The sequence below is a fragment of the Harpia harpyja genome, chromosome 7 (assembly GCF_026419915.1).
Source record: "Harpia harpyja isolate bHarHar1 chromosome 7, bHarHar1 primary haplotype, whole genome shotgun sequence".
NCBI lineage: Eukaryota > Metazoa > Chordata > Aves > Accipitriformes > Accipitridae > Harpia > Harpia harpyja.
In genome coordinates, this window is record NC_068946.1 from 14,827,255 (window position 1) to 14,839,479 (window position 12,225).

General features: G+C 42.5%; 1 protein-coding gene across 9 annotated transcripts in view; it reads right to left on the minus strand.

Annotated features, from left to right (window-relative positions):
* Positions 1-12,225, minus strand: part of USP40 (ubiquitin specific peptidase 40) — a 40,399-nt gene that overhangs the window by 5,655 nt on the left and 22,519 nt on the right. For 4 of the 9 annotated variants that reach the window (XM_052792025.1, XM_052792020.1, XM_052792022.1 and 1 more), the window contains 9 exons: positions 11,953-12,010; positions 11,223-11,276; positions 9,470-9,558; positions 8,730-8,816; positions 7,885-7,921; positions 6,153-6,217; positions 5,483-5,557; positions 1,981-2,107; positions 930-1,024 (listed from right to left, as the gene is read on the minus strand). In XM_052792025.1, coding sequence (XP_052647985.1) covers positions 930-1,024; positions 1,981-2,107; positions 5,483-5,557; positions 6,153-6,217; positions 7,885-7,921; positions 8,730-8,816; positions 9,470-9,558; positions 11,223-11,276; positions 11,953-12,010 — 687 coding nt within the window. Of the gene's footprint in view, positions 1-792; positions 834-903; positions 1,025-1,980; positions 2,108-5,482; positions 5,558-6,152; positions 6,218-7,884; positions 7,922-8,729; positions 8,817-9,469; positions 9,559-11,222; positions 11,277-11,952; positions 12,011-12,225 lie in introns of all 9 variants that reach the window. The other 5 variants (XM_052792026.1, XM_052792027.1, XR_008235932.1 and 2 more) reach the window with 5 other exon arrangements.

Below are 12,225 nucleotides of genomic sequence, written 5' to 3' on the forward strand. Positions count from 1 at the left end.
TTACCCCAGTCTCTAGCAGACTGCCAAGCAAGCTCCTTTAAGCCCTTATCAAGGACACAATACTCTTTCCATGCTACGACAATTCTCCTTGTTCACAAGATGCAAATGGTCCGTTTTTCATAGCAGTAGTTTGCCAGAGACTGAAACTGAAGTCATACCCAAAAGAGTAGGTGTTGGTATGAATCAGGATCAGAATCAGATGAGATATCCTTTCCCATGCAGTTTAAGTAGAACAACCAACTGGCTAAACAATAAAGAGCCTTGTGATAGGATTGTTTCATGTCTTTTTGTGGGTTTGGGATGGGTTTTTTTTGTTGGGTTTTTGTTTTTTTGCTTTTTGGGGTTTGTTTGGTTTGGTTTGGGTTTTCTTAGTGTATTAAAATCATACTTTTATGGTTAAAAAAAGCATTAAAAGGCACCTTAGTTTCTGGCCAAAGAAACTAAGCTATACCTTCCTGAATGACAAACGTGACCTTCTGTGCATCGAAAGCAATTCTTTATTCATTAGATTCAGCATACAAAAAAAAACCAAACCCCCCAAAACCCTGCAGAAAACTAATACAGTAACAACATGAAAATGGAAAGTGGCTTTTTAGGAAGTGCTTGTATGTGTGTGCTTCTCATGAAGAATTTTTTCATTGTGAAATAAAGATAGGGCTGCAAGCCAAAGTTCTGGATGAAGTGCAACAAGGCTTTTGCAGGTCAGGACACATGAGAGGTAGAATGGCAACTGCAGGGGACATACTAAGGAAGTCTCTGAGCTACATGCTCCAACTGCCTCTTGGTACTTACCACTGAACATGGCATATAAGCAAATGCCATATCAGAACATACTGGAGACAAGGGAAAAGGAAATAGAAAATAGGTATTAATAGAGATCAATTAATCACAGTGTTGCTGTACATTTCCAATACAGGAGAACATCTAACCTGCATCTTCAGATCTTCCAAAGAAGCTTCTCCTGCTATTTCTATACTGCCAGCATAACAAAGATCCATGTCTGTGTAGATGTATTCTGGTGAATCTTTAGATGGGGGGAGGAAGAAAGAAACAACACAAGAGTCAACATGACTTTCCTAAGAGATAACAGTCACTTCATGGTGAGATTTCACTTGGAGAAGGGACCTGACCTCAATTTTTTTTTTTTTTGGGGGGGGGGGGGGGGGGGCAGTTCAAGAAACATAATACACAGCTGATAAAATACATTCTGTTAGTTGCCAAACAGGAAGAGTTCAAACAGATCCTATACATCAAATTTTAAAACTAAGACCAGTTATTCAAATTAGTCTTAATTATTGGTTATGACTCTGAAATGTAGAGTGTGCTGCAAGGAAAGTTAAAACTGCAGAAAGGAAAAATCAGTTTGTTTCCCATTTTCCAATTCACAGTTGTCCCCACTTAATTTTCTTCTTCTCAACCCTCACTTGATTTTCCTACCCTAGCTGTTTTTTTTATTTGGATTTGACCTTTACAAGAAGAATCACAGGTTAAAATACTGTATGTAATGTCTTTTATGCTGTGTAATATTTACTCATCGCCCCTTTTACACCTTCTCAAAAAGCAACATAGCCTGAAGTGAATGAAGTATGACATTAGGAGCCTGGCATTTGAAGCCAATCACCTCTATGCTCATTGAGGAGATGCTTTACAATTCAGCCACTGCCTTCAGGTATGGAGAAGCCATTTTACTTACTGACAATTAAAGAGCCCCTGCTGCAAAACTCAGTGGAAGTCTTACCCTTGACCAAATATAGCTAAGGAACATCAGAACACCACCTAGCATTCATGGCCTTGTAAAAAGTTGCACCTGTCTCCTAAGTGGCTCCTTTCCCATAAACTTGCTGAAACTTGTACAGTCACTCATTGGTTTCCAAAGCATTTTAAGGCTTTGGATTAAAATTTTGGTTTTGACTCAAAGCTCTCAGTGCAATCACAGACAATCAGGCCATACGATTCCTTTCAAAAACAGATCAAGCTCACCTCCTGCAGGAGACACCTGCAAAGCATCCATCTTGCACGTCATCCCATTCACTTGGTCTTGTGTGTTCTCTCCATGTTTCTTATGGCTTGAAGACTTGAACCACCAGATGGGTATTTTCAGGAAACCCTGAAAAGTGAACAGAAAGTACCAGGTAGCTTTGGTGTTCCACAATGCAGACGATGAAAAATTTTACCTTCAGCTCAGGAAGAAGGAAAAGACTTGTTCAAATCTGAGCTTTTGTAAAGGCATGTTTATTGGCATTCATCTACGATCACACATCATGAACTCTCACCTCCTACTTTTACAGGGACTAGAGTGAAAAAAATCCAGCCTCATGGAGCCTAACCTCACCATCCTGGCTCTGCTGTCATGGCATCTAACATTACAGATGCAACTGAGTGACACTTGTTGTCTGAAGATTTGGACATAGATACAACCTAGCCAGAGGAAGCTGGATTCATCTAAGCTCACCAACTGCAATGCTACTCTGCTGCTTTCAGAAGCTACTGATGTTCTTACCTGCTCTGCACGGCCACGAAGGGACATTAAATTGAGGATACCTCTCCTTTCCTGACCAGGAGAGGTTGCTTTCTTTCAGATGCAACTCTGAACTGGGCTATTAACACCCACTGCACAGCTGGTGTAAGCTCTTATCCTACGTTTTTCTTCTGAGAACAAACCTATTAAAAATATCTGGTTTTCCTTTATGAAGCTTTATTCCCCATGGACTTGCCAGGATCCATATTGTCTGCCCATTAGTTCTTGCAAAGTCTTTTAGCCTTTTTTCAACTTACAATGCCCTATACTTCAGCGGATAGAGCAGCAGGTACAGACCCATGGTTTTCCATGCCTCTTGTATTTGCTCATTAAGACAGCATCTGTGCTTATTTCCCTCCTTCCCCTCCGCAGACATAGCTGGGTCACAGTCTGAGGAAAACGTGCCAGGATGTGAAGACAGCCACGTATAGGAGATTTTGTCTATGCAGGGCAAAAATCTGAGCTTTATGTAATCCATACAAAGCATAAAGTTCAGATGCTTTATGAACAGTATTTGTGAAGAACTCCAAAATTTGCTGGATAAACTGGAAATCTTGTAACACCACTATATCTCTGCAGAAAAGCTTCAGCACAAGAATCACGAAAACACAATCTATATGAAAACACAAGTTCAGAGGGAAGAGGTCGATGGAAATGGGGACACGCATACCACAGGTGTCAAACTAGATTAGGACTGTAGCTAGTCCTGTAACATGCCTTCAGGAATAATCAGTATCAGTGGCCTCCTGTAACTCCCCGGCAACTGTACCTAGAAGATACCTCTTGGCAATGAGCAACAGTTCAAGTCTCTTCTACAACCCAGCTGATGTTATGTTTGAAGATATTCACTTGCAAAGAACCCCTCCGACAGGCTCCTCGTCTTGCACAGGCACTGCAGCCGCAAAGACACCAGGCTCTCTCCTCCTCTCTCCCTCACGGCTCAGTGCAGAAGAGATGGCACCTCCCCATGCTCCATGGGCAGGGCTGGGGGACAAGGGCCCACGCACTTGGCAATCGGCAATTCTTTCAGGGAGCGCTGGGAGGCCTTGCTCAGGGCAGCTGCGCCTCCCTTTCCCGCCTGCGGGCTGTCTGGATGCTTTGCCCCCTCTCAACCGCTGACAGGCATGGGGGACTGCGCCACTTGCAGGGAGCTGGGTGGGCGGGGGGTCACTGAGGACCCCGACCCTCCTGGAACACTGTTGCCACCATCTCACCCAGGGCACCCTGGGCACGGGATGAGGAGGGGGCTGGAGCCCAGGGCACACAAGGGGAGGTGGAGGGCAGTCCCTGTGCCCAAGGGGCAGCAGAATCGCACAGGGGAGCGATCCATCCCCAGGAAAGGGGCTCTCAGCCCCTCCGACCCTCCTCCTTCTCCCACATCAGGGCATCTTTCAGGCCACAGGCCCCCAACTCCCAAAACAGACATATGTGGCCATATGCATCGCCATCACATGGCCTCCTGATGTCACAAGCCGCCTCACTGCCTTCTGTTCCGGGCCCTGTAAACAGGGGACCCCGGCAGCTGGCCCACAACTCTGAGCTTCGAGGCCCTCTCCTGCCAAGAGCGGTTGGTGCCAAGAGCGGTTGGTACCAAGAGGTCTCACAGCAGCAAGGCGGGTGGCTGAGAGAATGAGCCGGAGAGAGCACAGACGGCTGCAGGAAGCGAGGAGGAAGAGGAGGCGCTGTCAGAGGGGAGGCACTATCAGCTGCACGGGCTGACTGTGGGGAGCCCACGGAGGTGGGTCCACCCGAAGACCAAGAAGAGCCGATGGAAGCGGATCCACCTCCAGCATGGCTCCCCTGGCACCACTACACCAGGCCTCCCCTCCGTGACAGCACGCCGACACCAGCGCAGGAGCGCCCGCCCAGCGCCCTGCCATCGGCCCAGCCTGAGAAGGAGGCCGGACCCTCCGCGGCGGTGCACAAAGAACAGCGACAGATCAAGCAAAGAAGTCAGGGAGACAGCTCTTCCCCTGCAGAAGCAGACCACCACAGGTCTGCCAGGAAGAAGGGCCGGCCTTCAGCACTAGGGTCCCTTCTAGCTGCTTCATTAGGAGTTCTGTTCAAGACTTGGTTACCGCCCATTTTTAAAAGGCCCCATAAAGCAAGAAAAAGAGCAGTAAAGGTGCTTTCCTCCTCTCTTATTTGTACTCGGGCGACTGCAGCTGGGCTCCTCTGTCCCCTCCTGGTCTCCCCAGTCCAGGACAGACACTGGTGCGCGGGCTGTGGGCCCAGCCCAGGGCCCTGGAGGCGGTGAGGGGCTGGGGCAGGCTGAGGGAACGGCCTCTGGTCACGGGGGTGGTGAGACACTGGAGCAGGTTGCCCAGAGAAGCTGTTCATGCCCCATCCCTGCAAGAGCTCAAGGTCAGGTGGGACGGGGCTCTGAGCAACCTGATCTGGTGGAAGATCGGAACTAGGTGATCTTTAAAGGTCCCTTCCGACCCTAACCGTCCTGTGATACTGCTTGAGGTTTGTTAGCACAGAATCCTTCCGTTTGTATAACCATCGCTGACAAGAGGATCTCCCGGTAGGGCCATTTTCAAACGCCATCCTCAGTACAAACCTGAACTGAAGGCAAACGCTTAAACTCCTCTTTTTTTATCATTTTGTGAGGAAGTAGTAGCATACAAGTTGTGCCTTTGCAAGAACCTTGCATGCCAGAAATACTGACTTCCTCCAGATCTGTTAACCTTAACACACTTCTAGGCAAAGAAGCTGCAATGGGAAAGCCTTCTGCTACAGAAGTTGAAAGAAGAATAAATATAGACAGACTAAGAATATTATAAGCATTGACTGAAATCAAAAAAGCTGTAAAACTACAAAAAGCATTGCTCATTATGGCCGACCAGAATTTTTCCAGTGGAAGTATTTTTAAAATAAGCAAGGGAAAAAAAGAAACAACTATCATATCCAAGTCTCCAGACACTGTCAACTGACTAAAGAACACCATCTCGCTCATTTTACCTTTGCTGGAAGTTTTCCTTCAGTTACAACCAAAGTATCTCCACTGCAAACATTAAGTTCCTTCAGAGTGGCATTCTGTAGGAAAAGAAAGCACAGTACCCTTGTAAGTCTACATGTTCTTGTGCTTTGTTTCCTAAAGTATACATTGGTGGTTTTTCAAGCCATGCATGCCAAAGGTCCAAGGTGTTTTGCTTTTCCACCAAAGAGCACAGAAATACCCATTTAACATCCACTGCTTGGAGACAGCTTTGCAGCTGCACGCAAAAAAGTGTTGCACCTACAGGAGTCTGCTCTGCAGGAGTCCTTCCAGAGCATCCCCTTGAGCTGTGGATTTCCTTTGCACCTGCGCAGCTGTCCAACTGACTCCTCATGCTTCTTTGTAGATGTATCTTTAATGCATGGTAAGCCTAGACTTTAGAAAAAGCTATGTGGATATGGCTTAATCCTAGTCCCTGAACACAAGAGGCAGGTGCGCAAGATTTACATTTTAACCATAGGTATCCCAACACTATCTTCATAAAGCCCCGTGAAAATAAAACTATGTGTGTACTAAAGTAGCACACACAAACCCCCCACGCATTTGCTTTAATGCAGTTCAGGGAAAGTCTCTACACAAAAATGAAGTACACAAACTACTGCATGATTCAAGTCAAAAATAGGATGCTCTTACTTCCTGACTTAATGCTTCCCCTGCTTCATAGCACCAGTCAATCCTTCTCAAATGCCAGTTGTCACCTACCAAAAAACCAAAAACATACGTATGCAAAACTAGTTAGCCAACAATGTTGTTTCAAAAAAACATCACAAAACTCTTAATAAGTGTTAAGGTGTTCTTTTGCTTGTTTTTTGTCTGTTTTTTAAACAAAGCTCTGACAAATTGAATGAAGTACCACCTTCAAGTCCTTCCCCAGACGCCAGAAACACTTTGCTGTTTGGAAATGGTCTTCTCTTATTTGTGTAAGTGTCTCCTTCTCACCTACCTAATTGATTTCCCTGGTTTAAGAGGAAAGCGAAGGAATTCCCATGTCAATTTACTATTTGAATCAATGACAGGCTCATTAAAATGAAAACTATACTGTAAAGAAAAATCTAACTTCCCCTCCCCAACTGTCTACCAGGAGACTTCATGCTGGAGGAAAAAAAAAAAAAAAAAAAAGAGATGGTGTAGTCCAGAAACTACAATACTTTAGATTTATCACCTATATATAAAGTGCACCAGCTACAGAAGGAACAAATACAATTGAACTTTTTAATTTGACCAAAATAACTGATGAAAATCCACTTTATTCTTTGCAAGGTGCAAAATTTGACTGTCATAACTAAAAAAACTCAGGCCCAGAAGGAATCTCATCAATAAATTCCATGGAGGAAAAAAAAAAAAAAAACCCAAGCAAAAAGACCCAAACCAAACTTGCAGTCTTTTTAAACAGCAAGAACATAAAAATCCACTGAAGTCTGACATTTCTTTGAATGAGAGCAGTCAGATCACAAATCTCTACACAAGGTCAAATTCAATTGTTCAAAAATGGTAATATAAAATAAAGCAATAAAAAGAGAACCATTGTTTCTTGGCAGTAAACCTACACTATAGGGAAATGAAAAAGGTTAAGTTTATTTCAAGACATTATTAACTACTTCAACTCATATGTACATGTACACAAGGGCACACTATTTAATTTTCATTTGGGCTACTCAATGTATATTCTGACAATAAGGTCTTTCAGGTGCACTTTTATGGGTTTTGGAGCATGGCTGAATTTGCAGCCATCACTCCACTGTAACACACATTCAGTATTCAATGAATGTTTAGAACAAAAGCTGGAAAACAATGCCACTCCAAGCCTCTTCTCCTCCTTCCCCCCCATCAGCATCAACAAAAAGAGATGTTCAGCCAGGAAATTCATGTGTCACACTAGTGCTGCCTATATCTCTCCCTTAATACTCATGTAAAAGCTTAGTAACAAGTAACTGCTACCATTCAGATTCCCAAATAATGGCCAAACTGTGATCTCATTTTGAATAACTTGTTTTTGCAAAGTGACCAAAACCTATTTTTTATAGTTAATCTCATGCAGTGGTTCCCACTAGAACAGCAAATCTTATCAAAACAGCCAAACACCTCCACCTGCACATGCACCCAAGCAAATAGTCTAGGAATTGTGGATTTTCCCATAATTTGATTAAATAGAAAGCTTGAAACTGATTATCAAGAGGAACTGCACAGCCAGTTTTTATCAGAGTAAGACTGCAAGTTTACAGTTCTTTCCCCTCCTCACACTACAGTGACACATAGACCATTGTAACAAACTTACAAATTCTAAGTTTTAGGGTAGAAAGAGCTGTCTTAGAAATCTGGAAATTCCTTTAAAAAAAAAAAATCATTAAATAACAATGCAACTAACCTGATAATCCAGATTTTTCCAGCATTAAATTTAGACACTGAAAAAAGAAACATATGGTGAGACTTGTCTCAAAGCATAGGCTGGGAAATACGAAGTTTTCAGCAAATCTACACTAGAATTTGCCAACATAAAAACTGAGCAACTGATTCCTGGTCAATTCCTAAACCCAATATAATTACATAGACATGGTGTATTTGAGCTATGTATTAATCTCTTCAAGTATGAGATTGTTTTCAAGCAAGAAATTTACTATGTCAGGTGAGTCAGCTTTTACAAACTTAAAAAAACAAAACAAAACAAAACACTCTGCTGTCAGTTTGCTGCTTTACTTGAACAAGTTCTGTTCCAGAGTTTGAAGATGCACCTTTTAGAAATCAAACCTGCAAACTCAACGCTTCCCAGTCACTACTCGTAGATGTTGGCACTCTGAGCCAGAAGTCTGGATTGGCAGTACTGACAACTGCTTCCTTCGCTCTGCGCACAGTTCTTCCTGACTCCTCTCACTCCAATTCTGTGCGTTCAGAGTTTGATGAACTACAAGAAATTGTGGCAGGCTCTGCCATAATTGTGTATCATTCTGAGGACTGCTGTGTATAAAAGGAGTGGCTAGCCATGCATGAAGCAGCCAGGTTATGTTCATTCTTGGAAAAAAGCACGGATGTCTCTTTACTAATTGGTGAAAGATTAAGACATTCTTCCCCGCTGGCCTTTTGAATTTGAAACACTTCCTTTGCCTTGGTGTCTCCTGGTGACCTGAAGTGACACATGGTTATAAGGCAAAGTTCTCCTGGAGCAACAGACCTGACCTAGGCATGACAAAAGCTTTTAAAAGCAGCTAGACTTACCTCTTTGACAGAGGCAGTCTCCTCCACAACTATCTCCATCTCAGGGCTTGCGTTTTGGTCACTCCCAACAATAAAATATAAGAAGAGCTAAAAAAGCAAGTATAAGCTATCAGAATACATATTTAAAGTATGGAAATACTGTGAAATAACACCCCCTAATGCACACACATATACCAGCTATTGCAAGCCTGCCATCAGTCAAAAAGCACTGAAACTACTTTGAGCTAAAGTAAACAATCTAAGCAGGACAGAGGAGCATATGCAATTGACTTATGGCCATCAGTAGAGCTTCTTTAACCATCTGTACATGTCTGCTACAAATGAGAGAGAAAACCTGCTAGCACTCTGATCTTTAGAATATACAACTATTTTTTCTCTTGCATATTTATAACTCATAGATATCAACAGCAATATCCCCCTTTTCTTACTTTATGGTCTTTACAAAAGTACACACACATCAGAGCACAGAAGCTGGACAACCACAGACAAATGATAAACGATTTACCATTAATCATATGAGCTATATTAACTGGTCATATATACGCTCTTGGCCTTCTGCAACTGAGATAAATGGTGTGAGCCTTCATGCTGATATGTATAATTCTTAGTGTCACTAAGCATTTTTTCCATGCCGTTTACAACCATTACAAGAGTAAAAAGAGGACTACATGAAATATTGGGAAATGTAAACAAAGTATCAAAGGAGCATGAGACTCTTTTCAGTCACAGCACTACTATACCTGAGTGGAAGTTGGAGCTTTCCCATGACACAGCCCTAGCAAGCTTCCCATTTTCAGTTCTGCTTCCTTGACAGTATAATCCTCAGGCACTTCAGGAAGGACAAAACCAATGATGTTATGATGAGAACATCATAAGCTGCTGCTTCCTGAAAATATCTGTTCTATTATGCTGCTCCTTAGAGTAAGATAAAAATGTTCAGTGACATTTAGAGAACTTCACTTCCACAGTGTTTACATCAGATCTGTAAACCTCCTATGATGACAGCAAAGCAACATTTGTATAATGGTTTCTCCCCACCCCCCCTTGTATATGGGGAGACAGAAGAACTGAGGTTGGAAGGGATCTTTGTAGGTTGTCTGGTCCAAATCCCTGCTCAAAGCAGAACCAGCTCTGAAGTCAGATCAGTTCACTCTGGGCTTTTTCCAGTCAAGCTCTGAATACCTCCAGGGATGGATATCTCCCAGCCTCCCAGGGCCCCCTGTCTATTGTTTGACCACTCCCAATGTGAATACTGCCCCCTCGCCCCCCCACCAGCTGGAATTTTCCTTGCTGAAACTTGTGTCTGCTGTCTCTGATCCTTTCCATGTGCTCCTCTGAGAAGAATCTGGCTCTGCCTTCTCTATAGGTCCATGTTAAGGAGTTAAAGATGGCAATTACTCCTCCTTCCCCCAAGCCTGTTCCTCTTCAGCCTGGAAGAACCCAGCTTCCCTCCTCTTTCCTATGTTCCAGCTCCCAAACCACTGCGGGTGCTCTCCTCTGGACTGGTTCCGGGTTGCAAGGGCTTCTTTCTCATGCTGGGGAGCCCACAAAATGGACACAATACTCCAGGTGTTGTCTGACAAGCGCTGAATGGAGAGGAATTAATCTCTCCTTGGCTTCCTGGCCATGTTTTACTAATGCAATATATTAGCAAAATAGCAAAGATACAGAAAACACTTCCCAGCAAGCACAAAGCTGATCCACTCAGTTTCTCACCACTGCCCCAATAATGGCAAAAGCAAAGCTGTGGGTCCTTTTCTGCTGAACACTGCCCATCAGGAGCACAGTTATATAGTGACAGGGGGTATTGCATGCTCCTGTAAACCGAAGAGTAGGCTATGGCATGAACATGTTCCTCCACTCTTATGGAAGCAGAAATCCACATGTTATTCAGTGGGCTTAATACACCACAGACACAAGCTGCCTTCTCATAGTAAACAGTGCTTCCTCCATCACCACAGGACTCAAGTCTGCTGCTCAAGCTGTTCTGAAATCCAACCTTACGCATCAAACTTTAACAAATATGTTTAGTCCATTTTGTTTCAGGAAATATAAGTTAGAAACACATGGAACAAGGACTCTGCTTCCTGGAACATCTAGAAATTTGCTCTGTAAATGTATTAAATATGATTCTAAACAGATAATGTAGAGATTTTTCAATTTATAAAATAAATATGGGAAAGAGAATTTTCTGTTAATTCCCACAGTCTTGAAGCATACGGCCAGTGGTCGATAAACAACAGCTTTACTAATCAGCTTTACTCATTAGGGATGCAAGTAACAAAACCAAGCTGAACACTTAAGTTTAAGTTTTACCTTTGTATTGGTACTGCTAATAAACAGTAAAACTGGAAAAAAACCCCCACACAACTGCTTCAGTTAAGTATGGAAATCAGTGGAGTTATGTGTGTGTAGTTCTCCCAGGAGAGGACAAAGGGAAGCTTAAAGTCTCCCAATTGAACTTGTTACAGAATGATGATTAAATAAATTTACCTGGAGACAGAAGTTTCCCATTTCCGCTAACAGGTCTAAGACAGCTGTCATTTGCTGTAACAAAAAGGGCAGGAAAGAGAGATGGATATATTAAGGAAGTCAAATAAGAAGAAATTTGGCTCAGAAGTTTAGACAGAGAACGTATTTAAGATTAATGACAACAGGTTTATCTTAGAAGCCTCCCTCTGGAGGTATTACATCAAAAGTACAACTGGAGAGAGATTCCTAGAGACTTCATGAACAGTCTTAGTTTTTATCCTTTCAGTGAAAGATTACTTTCTTTTTGAAGACAGCTGTTAGCCACAATCAGTAATACTACAAAACCAACCAAGTGCTTCCAAAGGTAAAGGCATCAACAAAAACTTCAAAGAAAGAAAACTGGAGTGTCTTAAAGAAAGGAATAAGGTTAAAAAAAAAAAAATTCTTCAATTCTGAGTGTAATACTTTAGTAAAGCAACATGATTATTCCTACTCAAACAGCTTCTGAAAAGTAAGAGCTTCATAAAATGTATTTTAATCAAGACTTACACTGATTCATTTTTAAGCTAGGAAAAATAGTAATTTTCTTCAGAATTAGATGAATTTTAAGTCCTTTGCGCTCTCCTCCTTTCCCAAAAACCTCTTAAGAGCAATGGATTTGCTGTTTTGAGTAGACTGATGCAAAAAGCAGGATGCCAGCCAGTAAATTCTAACATTATCAGATCTAAAAGTAAAGCAGCTGAACACTTACCTAGCTCCTCCTCTAGCTGAAACTCCCGTATTGCTTTCATTTTGATATCAGACATCACCTAAAAGAAAGCAATATTAACACCTCTAACACAGGATGCCAGTAACACACCTGCTGTTCAAATGCCAGTCCACAAAAGACAGCCTTCACTTGAAATGCATCCTAGTTATGTTCTTATTCCTGTTAACACTATATACAGCTGAGAATACATTTAACATTATCTTACCGAATATATATAATAAATAAATGTACTGGTATCATAACACATTTGTGGAA